The sequence below is a fragment of the Balaenoptera acutorostrata genome, chromosome 8 (genome assembly GCF_949987535.1).
Source record: "Balaenoptera acutorostrata chromosome 8, mBalAcu1.1, whole genome shotgun sequence".
Taxonomy (NCBI): domain Eukaryota; kingdom Metazoa; phylum Chordata; class Mammalia; order Artiodactyla; family Balaenopteridae; genus Balaenoptera; species Balaenoptera acutorostrata.
In genome coordinates this window covers 55,941,421-55,963,237 of record NC_080071.1, presented here as the reverse complement: position 1 = coordinate 55,963,237, position 21,817 = coordinate 55,941,421, and the positions used below count along the sequence as shown (strand labels likewise).

The 21,817-nt window shown below is 38.5% G+C and overlaps 1 protein-coding gene across 3 annotated transcripts in view; it reads left to right on the top strand.

Annotated features, from left to right (window-relative positions):
• ANKRD44 (ankyrin repeat domain 44) overlaps positions 1 to 19,783 on the top strand; it is a 326,656-nt gene extending 306,873 nt beyond the window's left edge. For 2 of the 3 annotated variants that reach the window (XM_057551440.1, XM_057551439.1), the window contains exons 22-28: positions 964 to 1,051; positions 8,023 to 8,106; positions 9,126 to 9,271; positions 10,084 to 10,166; positions 12,127 to 12,209; positions 13,082 to 13,173; positions 15,548 to 19,783. In XM_057551440.1, the coding sequence (XP_057407423.1) occupies positions 964 to 1,051; positions 8,023 to 8,106; positions 9,126 to 9,271; positions 10,084 to 10,166; positions 12,127 to 12,209; positions 13,082 to 13,173; positions 15,548 to 15,795 (824 nt within the window). In that variant the 3' untranslated portion in view covers positions 15,796 to 19,783. The remainder of the gene's footprint in view (positions 1 to 963; positions 1,052 to 8,022; positions 8,107 to 9,125; positions 9,272 to 10,083; positions 10,167 to 12,126; positions 12,210 to 13,081; positions 13,174 to 15,547) is intronic. The other variant, XM_057551441.1, reaches the window with a different exon arrangement.
• The last annotated feature ends 2,034 nt before the right edge of the window (positions 19,784 to 21,817 follow it).

The following is a 21,817-nucleotide window of genomic DNA, read 5'->3' as shown; positions in this document are numbered from 1 at the left end:
TTCACCTTTTTTTCTTAATAGGTACAAGAAAGGTTTGATTTTATTTTAATACTTAAAATTGTCCAATCTATATCATTTTGGGGTAGATCGGAAGAGAACTCTAATTTAGCACTGAACTCAGCCAAGAAGAAGTTCCAGGGCAACAACCTATATTCCAAAGCCAAATAGCTTTATCTTCTTGCCTTAACAATTTAACATTGCTTTACAAACCTCATTTAGGTCCTTTATCAAGTAAAGCTCCCATCATCCTGTGACATCAATAGGGCAGGTATTCCTACTTTGAGTTTTTCTATGTAGGAAACTGAGGCTCACAGGTCACATAACAACTACGCTGATAGAGCTGGGGCCTAACTTAAATTCAGTTGACTTGAAAACTACCTGTCATCTTGTTGAAAATAATTATTCACATTTACTCATCTACTTATTAAAAAATACTTATTGGGTGCATACTATTTGCCAGGAACTGTTCTTGGTGCCATTTTAAATACTATATAATGTTTTACAGTCAAAGCCCTTTCACTGGCATTATCTTAAATACTATTTTCTATCACTCACATCTTCCCTTCCCTAGGGTGCATAATTACAAGTGAACCTATTCACATGGGTGAAAGGGAAACTTTCTATTATAAATATGGGCAAACTGAGGCATACCTGTGTTAGGCATCTATCTATTAAGAGCTGAGAGTAACAGAGAATTATTCTGCTTGTAAATGAGGTCTCTTCTCTTTCTCTCCACCAGACCATATGGCCTTCACTGTTTTATTTATTCATTATGTCTCAGAACACCTGTGAACATAGTTAATAACATTTTGACATTTGGTGAATTTTATTCCATGGAGAATGAATGTTCAGCTAATTCATGAAAATTCATAGGCCAGAATTCAATACTTAATGAAAAAAATAGATTGAATTAAACAAAGTTTCTTTCTTGGAAGCTCCCTAAATTCTTTTGATTCCTTGCAGGTAATGAAAACTGCATAGAGGTACTTCTGGAGCAAAAATGTTTTCGAAAATTTACTGGTAATCCCTTCACTCCACTGCACTGTGCAATGTAAGTAGAAATGCTGGAAGTTAATGGTGTTGCTTGAATTCTTTAAACTACACATAGAGAAATTGCCTTTTGGGGAAGGAAAAAAGGTTTTAGATTATAGATAAGACCAATATATTCCATTTCACTGCTAAAGGCAAATAGGTCTGATAGCAAAGTGCAGTCCATAATGTTAATGATTTTCTAGGAAATTTTTGTGGAGTGCCATGGTTCCAAGGTGGCTCACAGACCATCTAGGGAAACTGCAGGAGGGGGTGGACAGAGAAACACAGTACACACCTCATGAAGAGTTCTTCAGATGTACCTCACATCTGTCTGCCAAATTCTAAAAATAAGTTGGGGTTAACAACATATGCCTGTGGATGATTAGAAAGATATTCTATACCAGTAAGACTTTTCATATGTGGTAATTCTGCATTCTTCATAATGTTGAAATTCTTTTTTGGTAAACGTAATTTTTGCTCCAGTCTCATAGTGTGAACCATTATTTAGAGAATACAGTGACTTTGAGACAGACTTCCATGGTAAGCTTGGGGGGAACATGGTCACCTGGGCCTGTGTTCATCTGGGGGTCCATGTTCACCTGGGCAGTGATGGACAGCCTGGGGGCCCAAGACTTGGGAGTGCTTTGTCTTTGCCTCATCTCTGTGCTTCACATGAAGCTGGGTCATTTGATTAGAAAGATATTAGAGGTATAAAGTGGATCAAAAAAGAAGAGATAAGAGATTATGAGTAGGAGTGATTTTAAATCTGAAGAAACATGTCTTCTTCACTTTGTTGTATCTCCAAAACACCTAACATGATGCCTTGTGTAAGTGGCATGCAGTAAACTCCTTCCTGGAAGTAGGGGGTTCTGAAGAAATGCTAGCGGTTACAGAGTGTGTGCCTTTAGAACTGTTACAATGATTAAAGAAGACTATTGAAGCAAACTTGATTTTACACTTCATGAAGCAGGCCGTCTCCACTCTCAAGAGTTCAAAGAGCTGCAAAGTGGGGCAGGAGACAGGAAGCTTTTACAGGATGAAAAATAGGGAACAAGGAAGAGCAGGAATAAAACTAGCTGATTGGCTGGGGTTACATATCTGGCTTTATTTGAGGTATCATAGGAATAGGGCAATCACCCACATAACTTGGTGCTCATGGACTGGCTACCTAGATGGTCTGACCTCTAGGCAGATGGAACATTTACAAGAACATGAAAACTAAAAGTTAAGTTTCGTTTTGCGGACGTGGTTTCTCAGGAGCAGCAGCACCTGGCCTACTGAGGAAAGGTTAATGCAAGATCAATTTGACAGTCCCCCCTTTTGATCAGCCTCTAGCCAAGCAAGAGGTTTGAGCAAAGATGGTGTTGTAAGTTATTCTCAGTTACCATTGCCTCTTTGTGTTTCGGTATATATTTCACCGGAAATGATATCAGATTCATCATTCCAGTTGGAGAAAGACCATTTGTTGACGGATTGATGGCTGCGTACACTCACCTAAAACCTTGAGAGAACACAACAGACCAGAGAGATAATTATTATTAATAATAGTAAAAGTATTCCTAAGGTTTGCAGGGCAATCTTAAGCCAGGGTCCTCATGAACCAAACCAGCTAGAATCAAATTTGTCAAGAAGTGATCCCAAAGAGGGACATACTTCTTTAAGCCAGTTGGTCTATTTATATATTTCTTGCGACTCTGTCTCCATTTCCCCAGAATTGTTTTTTCAGTGAGTTCGTTCCAGAGAAACTGAGGCATTAGCAATCAGAGGGAAGTTTCTGTAGGCAAAACCACAGGATCACCAGCATTGTAGCAAACCCAGCAGGTTGGAGGTTAGATCACCCCCCTTTGCAATGGCCTGACATATGTGAACAGTGATATATCTTTCCAGGCAAGGGCAAGGCAAAAGGTGGATAAAAAAATTGTAAAGACCTCCGTGGTGTAAGTATAAGGAAAAGGATGGCCAGAGAGGGGAAGAGGAATGGAAAGAAACATTCTTGATCCAACATCTTGGGAGGAAGCAGTTTACTTCGGTGTTAGCTACTTCTGGTCAATTTGATTTTGAGGTCTCTGGCATTTGCCGAGGACTAGTTGTTAGGTGGAGCCTTCTTTAATTTTGAAATATGCACTCAAAGTTCAACACTTTGTAATTTGGCAGCAGTGTCAGTGGTCAAGAGTACTTGGTAGGGTCTTTTCCATGAATCTCTCTTTTGCAAAAGCATCAGAGTAAAACAATTAACTGTCTACAGATGACAAAAGACTTAAAAATGCCTGTGGTTAAAGATCTGATGAGAGTTCATTATAATGGAATTAACAAAATTTGGTTATTTCTGTGACACCCAACATTTAACTGGAATAACTGGATAACTGGAATTATGACTGATAACATTATACCAGGACATACCAGATTTTTAGGAATTTTATACAATTTCTGGAACACATATAGATAACATAGACCCCTACAAATATAACCTAAGAAGGTTAAACATCACTTCTTATTTGACAATTCTTCCTATGTAATTTAACATGTCAAATAAGCATAATTAGTTTAACATTTCTCTTTTGATAAGGGAAGAGAACAAATCTTTTAAGATATTCTAGGGGCCCTGTGGAAAAATCCCAAAGTTAGTTTAAGACTTTATTTAGAATTTGATTTTAGAAAGTTTATCAAAATATCAAACGTTTTTAAAACGTTTGATCAAATAGGATCATAGATCACTGTGAAACAATACTTAATTATCCATTTAACCAAAGTGACAGTTAAAGACTTTAAAGGCAAATACAGAACATTACATAGCAGTTAAAAACAAAAACAAACAGAAACCTTAGTTCTGTTAATATTGAGAAGACTGGTTTTTCTTAAGTAAGACCAGGTAAAGTCAGTGTGAAGCACAGTAAATTATTTTGGTGAAACACAAAATCTTTGCTTTTCAGGCAGATTATTTAAAAGGTAAAGAAAAACCTTTGTTTATAATTTCTTATTAAGAGCACACCAGTAATCTTTAAAAAAAAAAAAACAACTTTGTCTTTTTAACAGAAAACCAACATATATACACTACCAAGTGTAAAATAGCTAGCTAGTGGGAAGCAGTCTCATAGCACAGGGAGATCAGTTCAGTGCTTTATGACCAGCTAGAAGGGTGGGATAGGGAGGGTGGAGGGAGGGAACCGCAAGAGGGAAGAGACATGGGGATGTATGTATATGTATAACTGATTCACTTCGTTATAAAGCAGAAACTAACACACCATTGTAAAGCAATTATACTCCAATAAAAACATTAAAAAAAAATAAAGAGGATCATAAAGATTAAAAAAAAAAAACAAAAACTAATTTTTTAAAAACTTAAGTCCATTCCAATCTTAGCCAACTCAACCACACCTAAAACTCCTTTTCCAAGATTCCTTTCCACAAATCTTCTACAACTTTCTTATATCCAGTCAGATTTTTTCCTATTTTTCCCCTTTTTTCCAATTCTGGAATAACCAGTCATTTTACTTTAAGACAAAGTTACTTTCTCTTTTCCCTTACCAAAACAAAATAAAATGAACAAATGATAACAAAAATGTCCTTCATACGTTTTCTTATCCAAAAAATATATTCTACTTTTCTTACCTACTTTTCATATACAGTTGTTTTCTTTCACCCTTATTTCTAATTAGTTTTAATTGACTACAATTATTAACCCTTAGAATCCTTAATTTTAAACCTTAAAACTAAGAAATAAGCAATTGTGGGCTGTGTTACAGTAGCACTCTGTGGATTGGCAAATTTATGAATACACTTCCTAATTTTTAAAGTATATTCTTCCTTATAGTAAATTTTTCAGCATGGCACAAAACATGTTTACTAATAGAACCAAATATCTTAGGTCCTCTGTAAAAGGAAGCCAAAAGTGGATAAACTTATGTTGAGTAAGTTTCAGTATTTTATCTTATTTGGAAATGATCTAGATATTCAATGAATATCCATTATTTAATTTATCTCAGTGTAGCTTTAAGGTTTCAACTTATCAAAAGCATTTTGGAAACTTTAAAGTAGACATACCATAAAGCATACTTGTTGAAAAGTTCATTTATAAACTTTTATCTTACTTACATCTATTTAATTTACAGTTCTTAACAATTATGTTTAGATTAGTCATGAAATTTCATGAGACATTAAACAACTAACCATGATCTTAGGTTGTTTTTCTTGCTGACAAATTCTGTAACAGAGATAACATGGGCTTACTTGACTTTTAGTAAACCTAGGTAGAATAAAAGTTGTATGTCTGCCTTATATTTAATTCTGATAAGTCTGAAGACATGCCTGTTTTAATTAAACCAAGGATTTGCATAAAACCTTCTAGGGCAATCTTTTTTCCAGTTTCCCTGTTGATTGCAAATGAGACACCAATCTCTGGTGTTTTGATGACCGTGCAACAGTGTTTTAGGTTTTTGCCCTTGGAATTGTTGCAGCTGTAAGGCCAGTAACTTTGAGAAGACTTTTGCTTATGGTCTTGTAGCCTTTTCAGAATGGAAAGGCAATTCAGGTAGAGGATTAATAGACCCTGAGTACTCAGGTAAAGGAGGGCAGAGGGGAGTAGTAGGGTCACATTTGTCTTATAGTCTTTTGTTTTAGGTACCTCTGCATCTTTAATTTTTCATTAGCCTTTTGCAGTAAATCTTTCAGTAAGGCTATTTTGGAATCTTGAAGCCTTCTGGGGGCTTCTGCATACCAGTTAAAATAAGTATTCCATTCTGTTTATTGATTTGGGAACCCTTGCTTTCAAGTGCACTTCTTAAATGAATAATCTTGTCTAACTGGAACATATAACGTCTAGGACCACAGTTCTTAGACAAAATAAGCAGGTGTGCTGGAAGGTAGAGCGCTCAGTTTTTTTGAAACTTGGGGATTCTATTTCTTTAGCTAAGCCTGAGTTTCTTGGAGCCAAATTAATACCTAAGAGATGTGCTGCTGGGTTGGGGATTTTGTGTTTTACAACGTACTTCACAGCATAGAAATTTTCTTGAGGTTTTTGGGTGACCTAGTGTCAATCTAAACCATTCCATTACCAACTTAACCCAGCACAGGAGAATTAGATTTAGGTGCAAGCTCTCTAACAGCTTTTCAGTGCTTGATCTGTGCCCGCCAATTTTGAGGCTTTGGCTTCTGAGATTCTCATTAACTATAGATCTATTGCTCTTTTCATGAGAAGATTTCTTCATAGTGGCAGATGCTCTAATGGCTTTCAGTGGTCTAACTCGTGCCCACTGAGATTTTTTTTTTTTTAATTATTTATTTATTATTTATTTTTGACTGTGTTGGGTCTTCGTCTCTGTGCCAGGGCTTTCTCCAGTTGCGGCAAGTGGAGGCCACTCTTCATTGCGGTGCGCGGGCCTCTCACTGTCGCGGCCTCTCTTGTTGCGGAGCACAGGCTCCAGACGCGCAGGCTCAGTAGTTGTGGCTTACGGGCCTAGTTGCTCCGCGGCATGTGGGATCTTCCCAGACCAGGGCTCGAACCCGTGTGCCCTGCATTGGCAGGCAGACTCTCAACCACTGTGCCACCAGGGAAGCCCCCCACTGAGATTTTGATATGCCACTGGTCAAGACAGTCTGAATCCCTTATCTTATTTCCCCATGTCCCCCAGTGGTTTATGCTACGGACTTACCTCGAGGTCCACGATGGTCCTTTGGCTGCTGCCCCCTGCGATGGACTCCCAATATAATTGTCCCAGAACCTTTCCAGGATCCCAGAAGCTCTCTGGGAACTTTAATAAACCCTTTCTTTTAATAATTTTTGGGTAAAGTTTGTTTGGATTGGAAAGCTGCATGCAAGTGAGCAGAGCTCAAATCTGAGTGACTTACCCATGGCCCTCAATAATGACAAGAGGAACAATGAACTCAAAGGGTTCAGCAGGCATCTTGCCTGTGTGTCTTTCTTGCAGGCTGTTAGTAGTCAGCTTTGAATCTCATTCCCATCAGCAAAACTGTTAAAATGATTAAAGAAGACAATTTAGGTGATACAAAGTTTATTTAATAGTTCATCAGGCAGGCAGTTCTGAGAATTCTTTTTTTTTTTTTTTAATTTATTTATTTTTGGCTGCGTTGGGTCTTGATTGATGCACGCGGGCTTTCTCTAGTTGCGGAGAGTGGGGGCTACTCTTTGTTGCGGTGCGCGGGCTTCTCACCGCGGTGGCTTCTCTTGTTGCGGAGCTCAGGCTCTAGGCACACGGGCTCAGTAGTTGTGGCACGTGGGCTTCAGTAGTTGTGGCTCACGGGCTCTAGAGCACAGGCTCAGTAGTTGTGGCGCACGGGCTTAGTTGCTCCGCGGCATGTGGGATCTTCCCGGACCAGGGCTTGAACCCGTGTCCCCTGCATTGGCAGGCGGATTCTCAACCACTGCGCCATCAGGGAAGTCCAGTTCTGAGAATTCTTGAGAGTAGAGACTACCCACTTCATAATGTGTTAGAGAAAGTTTATTTGTATGACCTAAATTGTCTTCTTTAATCGTAAATTAAACACAGACCACAGATATTTGCATCAGATTTTTTTAATGTGTCAGATTATTAAACGTGTAGTGCATAGGAAGATGGAGTAGGAGGGGATATGTAATTTTTTTTTTTTTTTTTTAATTTTATAGCTACTTTATTTATTTATTTATTTATTTTTGGCTGTGTTGGGTCTTCAGTTCGTGCGAGGGCTTTCTCTAGTTGCGGCAAGTGGGGGCCACTCTTCATCGCGGTGTGGGGACCGCTCTTCATCGCGGTGCGCGGGCCTTTCACTATTGCGGCCCCTCCCGTTGCGGGGCACAGGCTCCAGACGCGCAGGCTCAGTAGTTGTGGCTCACGGGCCCAGCTGCTCCGTGGCATGTGGGATCTTCCCAGACCAGGGCTCGAACCCGTGTCCCCTGCATTAGCAGGCAGATTCTCAACCACTGCGCCACCAGGGAAGCCCGATATGTAATTTTTTAGAGAGCAAGATTTTAAAATTTGAAATCTATTTTCATTTTAGAATAAATGATCATGAGAATTGTGCATCATTGCTACTTGGGGCCATAGATTCCAGTATTGTCAATTGTAGAGATGACAAAGGCAGGTAAGTGATCCCAGGATGGCATGGCTCTTGTCTTGATGAATCTTAGTCTGCTTTGTGGTTGCAGAGTGGCCAAACATCTATGTTTTTTAATTGAAAAAGTAATGTAAAAGCATGGTTTTAAAAAATTAAGTATAATAAACGATATATAATTTTAAAAAATTACCCTCTTAGCCCAGAAACCCCAGACTCTTCCACTGAGAAATCCACTTTAAACTGTTCTTTCTAAATTTTTGTGTTCTCCCAAATATTTTCTATACATAGCTACAAAAATATATAAAAATATATATGCTTCTATTCTTTTTATGCAAATGAGAACATTCTATAGAAATGCTCTGCTTTTAGCATATCTTGGAGATCTTTCCATACCAGAACATATATATTTACTATATTCTTTTTAAAGCTGCATATTATTCCATTGACTGGATATGTTATAATTTAATCAGCCTGTTCTGCTTTGAAGAATATTTGGTTGTTTCAAAATTTTGGTATTTTAAAGAGTGGTGCAGTGAACAGTCTAGTACATTTGTCTGTTCACATGACCAAGTGTATCTGGGAGATAAAGTCCTAGAAGTGGAATTTTTTGGTTCAAAGGTCATAGTGTTTAATTTTGATAAATCATGCTGAATTGTCCTCCCAAAGAAATCAACTATTCACATTAAATGATGTAGGCTTTTTAAAAAACAGCCAATTGTCTACACATTTAAGGCTTAATTTTGGAAGTATGTTTATCAAAGATGAGAGAGAAGTCACTGGAACTCAAGATTGAAGGGTCAGTAAAGATGCTAATTTTATTATCAGGGCCACTTCCTACACCCCCCAAATCTAGTGGTGCCGTTCACATCGGTGACACTTCAGTGTCCACCCGGAATGGCCTTTGGGGGAACCTGATCACCATTTCTGTAAGCTGATAAGTTTTAAATCCCTAAGACGATACCATGCACATGTTTCTCAGGCATATATAGAAAGAGAGTGTGTTAAGTTTACAGGAAGTTAAAATCGTACTTGTTTTAAATCGTTAGGACACCACTTCATGCAGCAGCATTTGCTGATCACGTGGAGTGCTTGCAGCTTCTTCTGAGACACAACGCTCAAGTGAACGCAACAGACAATTCAGGGAAAACAGCACTGATGATGGCTGCTGAGAACGGGCAGGCCAGCGCTGTGGGTACGTGCTTGACTTGTGGACTTCGAGTTTATGCCTATCCAAAACCAAAGGCATGTAAAATCGAGCAATTGGTCATCCTCTTGGTTTATACATGTGAAAAAAGACCAGCATTTTATTTAGGCCACCTCATCTCCCTGCTAGTCATCTTCAGTCCCCTGTTAACTTGGTTATTGATGGACTTTGTCAAACCGAGCCAACCTTTCCGCAGTGAAATCTCTCAACATTTAGAAACCAAATAGAACAACAGGATCATTTTATCTGGAAATAACAAAATGGTAAAGGGAATTAAAATTAATGCCTATGGACCTTGGATTTGAATAGAACAGCTATGGCAATAAATTGCTCCTTTTTTCTTTAATAATATCAAATATGATTTTGTGAGCTGTACAAATTTTTTTTTAATAAATTTATTTATTTATTTATTTATTTATTTATTTATTTATTTTTGGCTGTATTGGGTCTTCGTTTCTGTGCGAGGGCTTTCTCTAGTTGCAGCGAGCGGGGACCACTCTTCGTCGCGGTGCGCGGGCCTCTCACTATCGCGGCCTCTCTTGTTGCGGAGCACAGGCTCCGGACATGCAGGCTCAGTAATTGTGGCTCACGGGCCCAGTTGCTCCGCGGCATGTGGGATCTTCCCAGACCAGGGCTCGAACCCGTGTCCCCTGCATTGGCAGGCAGATTCTCAACCACTGCACCACCAGGGAAGCCCGAGCTGTACAAATTTAAATGTGTTATTGTTTTGGTAGTAACTTCTCCAAAATGCATGTAATTAACATGTAGTCTGAGTAACTTTCTTTTGGCTTTTTCTGCAGATATTTTGGTGAACAGTGCCCAGGCTGACCTGACTGTAAAGGATAAGGACTTGAACACACCCTTACATTTGGCTAGTAGTAAAGTATGTAAATGAATTTGAAACACTGTTATTTAGTATAATAATAATGATGATAATAAGAATAAGACCTAAATCTATCTATCTCAGAAGTGTGTATCGTGGCTCTTAATTAAGATGTCTGTTGTCACTCTCAGTGGAACTGAAGGGGGGAAGCAAAGGGCAGACGCACACAAGGGTTGAGGGGCTATGCCTTTCATGGCATTTGCCACTTGAAGTCTTGCCGCAGTCTGGCTTGATGCTGCCACTGTATCTGTCTTCATGGTTGTGGCACCACATTTTGCTTTTAAACACAGGTTAGGAGCTCAGTTATCAGTTCCACATGCTTTCATTTTGTTCCACGTGAAGACATTGTAATAACACAGCCAAAAAATACTCTCCTATGAGGCAAATAAATGTACTCATGCATGCTTCTATTCTCCCCTTTTTTCTGGTGCATAGTTCAATGCAAAGAATGTGCTTGTCTTTTTTAATAGCATCGTGTTCACATATAGCTCAAGGTTCCTGCTTCTGTAGAAGATAAATGTATGATTTTATGAGAGTGGAATCATACTGTTTGACAACCTGCTTTTGTTACTGAATCATATATTATGAATATCTTTCTTTTAGACATCATATATTATAATGTTTTAGAAGATGTGTGGTATTCTGCCTTAGGGCTGTGCCATCCTTTATTCAACCCCTCCCCTATTGTTAAACATTCACTTGTTTTCAAATATATGCTGCTATAAATAATGCTAAGTGTAGATAGTAATAATCTAAATAAATTCCTATATGTGAAATTAGTGAGTCTAAGGCTATGAACATTTTTAAGACCAAATTGCCCCATAATAAGGTTACAACCATTTACCCTCCGCCAGCAGTACATCAGAATGAAAACTCCATGGACACTTCTAAAATTATCTTTAAGTGTCTCTCTTATAAGGCATTATAATATGATGCCAGTTATCACCAGTGATGGTGGTTTGTTTCAATATAGTTGTAGTATTAAAGGTGTTATCTATACCCAGTGGTACCAGAAGTCTCAGCTATTCCTTTCATTGGTTGCATTTTCTCATTTCATGCTCTGAGAAGCCTTTGGAAACCACAAAAAGTGCTCAGGTTCATGAAATTCATTTCAAGGTTTGTGTTTTTGTGAGTATAAGTACAGTGCTTTCCAGACTTTACTGTGCAAATGAATTGCCTGAGGATCTGGTTAAAGTACAAATTCTAATTTAGGAGGGCTGGACGGGAGCCTGAGAGTCAACATTTCTAACTCCCAGGTGAAGCTGATGTTGCTGGTCTGTGGGCCACATTTCGAGTATCAAGGGTTTAAGAAGTGGCGACCCCTTAACAGGGCACTAGGCCTGAAATTGTGAAAGTGTCTCTGATTCATCAGCTGATTTTTAAAAAATTATCAACCATCATTAGTCATAAGATACAGAGGTATCTTCTGGATGAGGAAGAAAAGAATGACCTTTCCTAAAAAAGATTCTCTTCATAATATAAGGCAGCCAGTGATGATGGATGATACAGATAACAGATACAATGGGAATTCCAGTGAGAGGATCACTGAGGTGGTATTTGAAGGCTGGAGGAAGGATATGGGACTTGACTTGTGTTTAAAAAGCATTGTTGAAGAATTTAAAGGACACTTCTAATTCTACTCTCTGTTTACCAGCTGACCTAGCTGAGCTAGCTTCTGCTTCAGCTCTCTGGACATTAATTCTAAAAGTTATCGTACAAATAACAATATTTTAGATCAGGTTTATATTAATCGAGTCCTAATAGACCTTATTTAGAATCTTTGAAAATCTAAGGCTGTTTAACCATTTGCTTTCAGAAGAAAAAAAGAATTACTCAGAAAATAGCCTATTTTGTTATTAGACAGGGCATACATTTTAAATTTAAAGCATAATGAAGTGATTTTTCCAGAACTTTTCTGTATCTCTGTCCCATGTTTCTTATCTTTTGTTTTTTTCATTAGGGTCATGAAAAATGTGCCTTGTTAATACTTGACAAGATACAAGACGAGAGCCTTATTAATGCAAAAAACAATGCACTGCAGACGTAAGTGTGGCTACTAAAGTTTGATTAAGTCCCAGATTCATAGTCATTTATTCAACAAACAATAAGAATTTGCTGTATGCCAGGCTAGAGCTGGGAACGCAGTGGTGAAAGACACAGACCTGACTTCTCCTTCGTGAAGTTTAAGGTCACATAACTATAAATGGAAAACAAGTTTTATAAATCAGGTTCCCAGAATACATTTGAAGCATTTCTAAGCTATTTTCTTAATTATATTTTAATATAATTCAGTATAATCCTTAGCGTGAAAGACCCGAAAGCTGCTTCATTTTCCATTTTGGGAAATTACCTATGCATTCGTTTTAAGGGCAAACGAATATTAGGATTTTTTTTTCATTAAGATTCTTAAGCAGCATAGCAGAATATATTGGGTATGATATTATTCTTTAAGGTATTCTAAATTCAATAAAACATCATTTAGCGTATTTAGTAATAACAAGGAGGTTTAAGATTATGTAATATGGGTTATAGTGATACCAGTCATACTGATGAACTGTGTGAAACAGTGATTCAAATGCTGACCTAGAAAGCAAGGGGTAAAGAACCTTCTAGAAAACACACCAGAGCTTGAGTTCTTCTTCTGGCTTCTTGTGTCCTGTCACTAAGGTTGTTTGAGGTGTAGAGTATTTGTAATATCTGCAGAGAAATTTGGGCCAACGTGGAAGAACAGTTGGATCATTAGCACCTGGAAAAGATGTGGTGAACAAATATCTTTTTTTGAAAAAGTAATAATATTCATGTGCTATTTATAGATTCTCAAGTCTTTTCTTCCTTTTAGCCACTCAGACTACCCCAAATGCCACATTCTCACACAAATATATATCATAGTTGATGCTCGCTGTTGTCTTTTTTAGACCCCTCCACGTTGCTGCGCGCAATGGCTTGAAGGTAGTCGTTGAGGAGCTGCTAGCCAAAGGGGCTTGCGTACTTGCTGTAGATGAAAATGGTAAGTGGAAAAAGTAAGCCATTACTGCAGGTACCACACACCTGCGGTGAAGCCAGAGGAAAATGAGAAAGCCAGGAGCTAGATAAAAAGGCAGTGAGAACTCTCTTCCCCTTGGAAGTTCCCTGTGTATGAGCAATCAAGCAAGGATAATTTGTCCTGTCTGTCGTTGTAAGACATATAGTCTCCCTGCAGCCCCCCAGTGCCTTCCATGTGCATGTAATGTCAGCAGCTGGTCTCAAACTCCTCAGCGTGGTGGTTAAAATATGTTAGACACACTCAAAAACTTTCAAGTTGGCATTCAAACCCAATTCTAACTGCATACGCTGAAGAGTTAGGGATCATACATGTCATGAGTGCATGCTCAAAGGCTCGAATTAAAACAAAATCTTTGTATTTCAGTTCATTCTGAGATCAAACCTCTTATTATTATTTTTTTAAGAACAGATCAGAACTCATATTTCCAGTATGGATATTTGGGGAACATGAGTAAAATTTTTAAATTAACATTTAGGCTTGAAAGCTTCTTCTGATCTATAGCACGTTCCGTTTCTAAATGAACTAACTCTTAACAGAAGCTTTCTACTCTGCTTCCTAAAAACTTTTGAAAGCTAATGAATACTAGAATTGTATTAAACTACCATGCCTTTTAATCTTGGGGAGCAAAAGAGGAACTTCTGGATATTTATGAATTAAGTAATTTTTTGAATGTGGCATTAATTGTAGCATTTAATTAAAGTATTTTAAAATGTATTAACATAACTCAATTAACTGCTTATTACAGGTATTGGAATTAGCAGCTCATGCCTATTTCTCAGAAGTAAGCAGCCATATGACATCATTAGCTAACTCCTATTAGTTTTGGTTTTGCAGCCCCATTTATCCTAGCATGTACCCCGCTCTGTCCCCAACCTGACTCATGTAGGAGGTGCAGAAAGTTCTCTATTACTCCATCTCCTTGGTCCTCCTGCCTCACCCTCCCTCACCTTCTTATCACGACCATATATATATATATATACCTTATCACGACCATATATATATACACCTTGGGGTTGGCATGCAGAGGCCCACAGTTTTTCTGCAAAATGACTAAAGAGACCAGAATAAACTAGTGTAAGTCTGCTGTATCTGAAGCTTGTCCAGCCCACAGCAACCTTAGGAACAAGACCCCCAGGCCTATAGAACTGCAGCCTGTGTCAGAGCTTAGCTACATCCCAAAGGTCTAGGAACATTTGGGACAATTTTATACAGCACTACAATCTTAATTCCTTTACTCATCACGGACCTTTGTGGAATGGAATGTTAAGATATCTGTCCATTCTTGTTTGTTTTCATACCAGGGAGAGGAATCATCTGTTAAGGGGGGAGAGGAGCAGAAATCAGGTCAAGTGCTGATAAACAATACAGCAAAAAATTAAGTTTTATTGAGCCAGTGCCTCTGAATAAATGAGCGGGTGGTTAGTAGGAAGTTTAGCCAGCACAAGGGGCTGGAACCCCTTTCCAGCCAGTAGAATAAAGATTGAATAAGGGTAGATGGAGTCAAAGACTTTATCTACCTCCCCGTGGCACCTGCTTCGTGAGTTGAGATAGTTTTCTTTTCTGGACTGGACCCATCAAGTCCAAATGGCAGAGAATGACAACTCTATGGCAAATAGCAATTTCCCCACATCTGTTACATTTAGGACTTGGGACTTTGGCTGGTGGTGTTGATATTACTTAAAGTTCTGTTTAAGTTTCTTTTAAACGATAGTACATTTCATCACATACAACAAGTGCTTTCCTGTGTCTGATCTACTCAAATGATTCCATTTCTCCAGAACCAGTTACCTGTGCATACTTTATATAAAGTACATATGAAGTGACAGAACGGTGTTACTGACTCTTACAGACATCTGATTCTTGACATCCTTTCTAATCTGACACACGATTACCTACAGTGGAAAGTCATTGTTCTCAGAATGAGAGTGCTCTGGCCCCAGCCCGAAGCGCATGGTGTGTGCGTGTGCTCGCAGGTGGAAACATCTTTCTGATTGTCCTGTGGCTGTTTTTTTGTGGAATTGTGTCCCACCCCCGTCCCCTCGTGTTTCTGTTCACTAGATGAAGACTGAAATTCTGCCTAACTTCAGATAATATAATGCTTGTCGTTGTCATGTAAGCAGGGAAAAAAACCCGAAACCTTCCATCAAATGTCTCCCACTCCCAGTCCCCTCCAGCCTCACCCCAAGCATGACTTGTGGGAAATAACTCCTTTGCCTGGCATGATTTCTAACTTGACATACATCTCTGCGTGTGAGGTCGTTCGAGATGTACTGTGGGATGCTCACACCACCTCTGGATTGCCTGGACTAACCACTGCCTTGTCTGCATTTACGCCCAGGTTATACCCCGGCCCTGGCTTGCGCTCCTAACAAAGACGTGGCTGACTGCCTGGCCCTCATTCTGGCTACCATGATGACTTTTTCTCCTTCCAGTGCCATGACGGCTGTCAACTTCGTTTGTTTTAAAAAAGACAGTTTGAGCAGGACGACCCTCTCCAACCTGGGTAGCATGGTTAGCCTGTGCAGTAACAACGTAGGCTCGGAGGATGGGTACAATGAAAATGATTCTGATTCGGAAACATTTTGACTTTGGACTGTAGAAGCTTTACCTTGATCACCCATGTTGGAGGAAGGGAAAGAAGCTTGAATTCCAGGTTTATGTTGTGTTCAAGTATTATTATGGGCCCGAGCTTCCAGAAGCCAGTAGAGAAGGAATTAATTAAACCGAGGGAAGGCAGCTAGGCTGTAGGGCAAAGCACTCACACAGATGGGCCTCGATTTTGCTTTGTTTCATATTTTCCTTAGATCTGAGATACTTCTGTGAAAGTCTACCTCTCATTTTAAGCAAGGAATTAAAAAAATGCATTTAATTCTTTGTCTTTGGGGATAATGCAACTGAGAGGGAACTGTTCTAAAAGATTTTTTTTCGTGTACTCACTCGGCAGTGAGTTCTCAGAAGTGTATCAATATGACATTCATGTCCCCCAGCAGGGGAGAGAATGGCTGGGTAGGAAATGCCTCAAACCTCTTCTCACTTTGATGTTTACTTCCTTACTAGAAGCCAAAGGTAGAGGTGTTCATCTTCAGAAATAATGCCTTCATCTTCAGAAATAATCTTTTTAAAGGAGTCCAATTATTCATATCCTCTCTATAGTAAGCACTTAAATATCCAGAACTTCTCTTTGAGGATTTTTGTTAAAGTTGCCAGATGAAGGGAAAAGTTCACTGGAAATTGAACTTGCTTTCTTCATGTAACATAAATATAGCACTCAGTGATCCCCATAACAAACCTGTGACTAATTTTCACCCGAGTGATCGAATCCAAATCTCTCCAGTAACATTTCAGGTGAAAATTATATTGCACCAAAACTTTGAGACATATGCAAATATAATATGAAACTACCCTTTATTAATTTGTCTGTAAATCAAAATACTAACTTTATGAAAACATAAGAACCATCAGTATTGTTCATCAATAGTAAAATGTTAAATGAGCTTCTCGGTCAAAGTCATGCCCCAGTGAGTGGAAGTGTGACTCCAAAAGGGAACAAAGTGAAAACGCGATGTAGAAATGGGCAATGTGGAAATTAAGGCCAATTAAAGTTGCTTGATGATGAAATCACCGTAGTGAATACTGTGTCTGCTCCCTCTGCCAAAGCTTCTAGGTCAAATGGACCCCGTTCCACACCTGGAATAGCTGTACAAAAAGAAGAATGAGACTCTTTAGATTATGCACATACACATGCACACGTATATGTATGTATTTATATATATATATATATGTCTGTAGTTCGTCAACCAGCTATCCACGAGGACCAAAATGCTTCAGTCTAAAATGGAAGATTTAAATTGTTTTCCTTCGAAGTGGAAGTGAGAACTGAAATAGCTTTTCTATGGAGTTAAAATGTAATCTTTTTGCGTAACAGTCTTTGTTGTGTTTTATATTTCTTATGACACAGATTTCTAGTTGATGGCTTAACATTTGTAACTGATAATGTGTTGACTACGGCTTACTTTTTTGCCAAACTAGAGAAAATGTTCATATACTTTTGATGTAAATGTGTTTGTATTTATTTGAAATGAAACAAATGCCGAGGAAACATCCATTGTTTGTTCTCTGTTTTAATTCCTACTTGTCTTACTTGGAATCATGAAAAAGCCGGAAAATACACAGGACTTTCCCTGGGCTGGCCCGCAGTCCTGGGGCCAAGCCCAGCAGCATTTCCACTCCTAAGGTTTCCAGCCAACCCTCAGGTTCTTCCACGTCGGTTGGAAAGGGGTAAAACATCCGTGGCTCAGCCCGTGTGTAGCCAGCTCAGAGCTTAAAGGACACTGCGGTCCTGTGATCTTCTGCGAGATGAAAACTGAAGTGTGTACTGGATCATATGCCCAAAAGTGGCCCAAAGAAAGATATAGAAATTATCCTGAATATGCTGAAAATCTCACATGATCCCAGCAACCTAATGGGAAACTATGTCAGTGTGTGGGCACATGTACCAAGAAGACAAATAAAAATCACCAGCTCATGCTATTTTCCACTTGAGGAAGAGACAGGAAAGAAACATGTTGCATTAAGGTAGTGCTCGCCGACATTTTATAATCGATTCCATTTTCACCCTGAAAATTTCTATCTTATAATATATGTGAGATACTTTTAAAACAGTGTTCTATCATGTCTGGATCAAATACAGATACTGTATTATATATTTCATCTAATTGTAAAAGACTTTAATCTTACTCTGTAATATCCTGGATTTAATTAAAAACTCATGCTGGGTTCTTCACAAATGAGAACTTGTTCAAAGGACTTCTAAGAACTGGTATTAATTTCATTGAAAAATTTTGACACCACCATATTGCTTTTTTAATTCTTGGTGGTGTGTTCCCCTCCTTCCTCTGTCCTTTCTGTTTGTTTCGAGAAGATGAGTTTCGAAAAAGTGGATAAATTGCTAATGAGCAGTAATGACCTTATCTTTACCAAAACCCTGAAAATAAGGGAGATCTAACACTGAAGAAGCATGATATACTGCGGAGTCTTTTTCTAGAAGTGAATGGAAATCTTGCTCAGTTGGCATTTAAAGCAGGATATGCGATGCCTGCTTTAATGGTGAAGCAGCATTAACATTTTTCCCCGTAGAGTAGCACAGAGAACGAGAAACATTGCGGCAAAGCAGTGGCAGCCATGCGACATTATCTCCACGGAGCTGCGTTCTGACTTTTCCCCACTCTTTCACTGCTAGAAAGAAGGAAGACAAAGGAACAAAATGAAATCATGCTATGAATTGTTCACTGAATCCATCTCTCGCCCCCGCTCTCTTTCTCTTTCTCCCTCTTCCCCAGACCAATTTTTTTCCTTTAAGAAACGACTTTAAAAACTATGAGTTCTGTTTTTCACATACATCTCTTAGAAATAAAGCTAGATTTTCCACATAACTTTCTAAGAAAAACAAAAACAGAAAACATTGTGCTTTTACCTTAATGTGTTCTTTTTAGTCTGTATTTTAACCACAGCCACGGGGATCATGTTTCATCGCACTTACCTATTCGCCGGTGTCTGCCTATCCTGGATAAATATGTTACTATCTCCAAATTGCCTAAAATCTGCTATGATTCCACAGTAAATAGCTCAGGGGATTTCTATTTATCACTACTAAAAGGGCACCATAGTATGTTTTGGTACTTTAGGCAGTAAACAGCTGCTTGGTTTATTATTTTATTATGAAATTAGGACAAGAACATCAAATGGATTTGCTGCACTAGTAATTCTTCGTACTGTTGAGCAACTAGGTTTGCTTATCTGTTGTGTTGGTTGAAGAACTCATCCCTTTTTTTGTCTTGTAATATGAAGTTAGAGTGCCTTTTTATATTTGTATATTCTGAAAATGTTCTGTGAAATGTTTGGTATTTTTTTCATTTGAGTGTTATCAGAGCAATATAATACCAGTGAGTTTTCATTTCAGCCTTTCTTTGAATGTATAAAGTGTCTTTTTCCTCCTTCCCCTTTTACCTGCTTTGAAATGAAAATGAAGATGCAAAGTTTTCTATAGGAATTGTTTGATTTTGCAGTGCTAAACTGCTCTCTTTTTACAAAACTAAACCATAGGTCAGTGTTATAGGGGAAGAGCATTTTAAGATAGTGACAATCTGAGTGTGTGTATAAAATGTAATTCTAAGCATTTCTTATGCAGTGATCTAAAAATTCAATGCAAATATCTTTTGTTTGGTAGTTTTGTCTATATATTTTATGCTTTAGCATGTGCAATATATCTTTGTAAAGCACGATGATACAAATCTGGTGCCAGTGTTATATTTTGCATAACATATTTGTAACAGCATAAAATATTGTTTGATGATTTCAGTGGGATTTTTGTCTGTAATGTTTTCGTATGTAAATTGGAGTTGAATGACTCTGGTAAATGCCATGACTGTAAAAATGAGGAAATGACTTTGAACCAATCTGAATCTTCTCAAGCACAGTTTAATACTTTTTCAACTACTGAATGCTAATAATGTAATGAAGTACTTATCTGTAATATACTATAGAAATGCATTCAGATGGTTATTTTTACAAATAAAAGCGGTACAAATATTGTTGCAATTTGTGTTGTCTTTTATTTTTCCAGTTATGCTAATTTTACCAGTTATCCTGCTAACTTAAACCTTTGTCCCCTGCCAAAGGCAAATAACCTTAAATTTTGAAAATAATCAAGATAGAAGTATATCTCCATATTTTCTATTTCTGTTTATATAATCACAATTAGAGCAAAAATTTTCAAACAGATATTTTATGTTTGTTTTATCTGTTTATGCCTCCAACTTTTTCCATAAAAATTTAATCTGGCTTGCAACAAAGACATGTGAAACTAGAAATAGAAAAAGTAGGACAAGGAAAAAGAATTCAAACAAATATGGGAATCCTAAAGTTTAATGCAGTGGCTGTAACTGAACTTGAATTTGGTCTAGACTTCCTTACAGCCAAAGTAAGAGGGAAATGTGATTAACTCTGTAGATCACATATATCAGAAAAGAAGAAGCCTAATAGGTCCTCAAAATTGTGAAATCAACCATGCTTACCTTTGTTGCTGCCACCACTATTCTTCAACTGCTTTGTAGTAACACAAGACCCTACTTCTCAGCACTGTCTTTAAAGATATCCATAGAATTACTTCTCCATCTGTCTCACCATTCAAAATGTCTCCCCTTGGGTAGTAACTCAGGAACAGTCCCTAGAAGCACTAAGGAACAGCTCCCTAATTATGGGGTTTCCAGCTGATGAGAAAGAGATTTGGGGCGGGGGGTGGCTTCCCAAGTTCCTCAGATCACAGTGTCCTAGAATGTTAGCAGTTCTCACAGTCAAGCCCAATCCCATCACCACCTTTTTCATGAAAACATCCAATCCCAGAGGAGTTATATAATTGCTCAAATTTGTGTAATTAGTGATCTGAATACACACTTGTGCCTATAGATGTTCTCTCCTCTATGCTGACCTGCCATACAATGTTTTGTGGGATTTTTTTTGTTTTTTGTTTTCTGCTATAGATGTTCAGGGAGGTTTTGCACTCTGCCTTGCCTACTCCTTATTCAAGTATACAAACCTGAGTGTTTTTCAGTCTTGAAGACTATAAAGCATGAATTAGACTGCAGGTGAGTATTTCCTGTAGTTTGGAGCAGACTGGGTGTATTAGTTATCTAATGCTGTTTAACAAATTACCTTAAAACTTAGTGACTTAAAATAACAAGTGTTTATCATGTAACAGTTTCTGTGAGTCAGGAGTCCAGGCATGGTTCAGTTGGGTCTTCTGCCTCAGGGTCCCTCACAGGCTATCATCCCAGTGTTGGCTAGGGAAAGCTCCATTTCTCAGTTCACACATATGGTTATTGGCAGGATTCTTCATGGGTTGTTGGACTGAGGGCTTCAGTCCCTTGATGGCTGCTGGCTGCCCTCAGTTCCTTGCCAAATGGGCCTTACCATAGGGCAGCTCACAACGTGGCAGCATGCTTCGTGAGAGTGAGCAAACTGAGAAAAGCCAGAGAGAAAAACCCACAGAACTCACGCGTTTAGAGCTGAATCTTGAAGTGGCATTCCATCATTTTTTCCATAGTCTACTCATAAGAAACAAGTCACTAGGTCCATCCCACGTGCAAGGTCACATCCCACCAAAAAGTGTGAGGACTAGGAGACAGGAATTACGGGAGCCATTTTGGAAGCTATTGACCACGCCGGCTCTATCACAGCGCCCTTCAAGAGTGGGGGTTCACACCAGGATAACTTTCCCAGTCGTTGCTAAGGAAATTGTTTACTTGACTTCCTTAGTTCACCTGTTCAAGAAGTACATACGGATCCCCTAATTTCACTTGTGCTTTCGTAAGCAAGCAGAAAGGGGATAATGGCCTTCACTGAGTAATTGTATTGTTGGACATCGAGGTGGTGCTTTGTCTCCAAACCGCTTGTCAAAGGATTCCTCTCCCTAATGCCATTCAGTAGGTTTAGATCCCTATACATCTATCCCTCACTTAACACACTTAATGTGTTCCAGAATTAGCTTGCAAGGCCAAAGACATTAAGCTAAAAGGCTCTTAACACGACCTAAAAATATTAATATAAAATA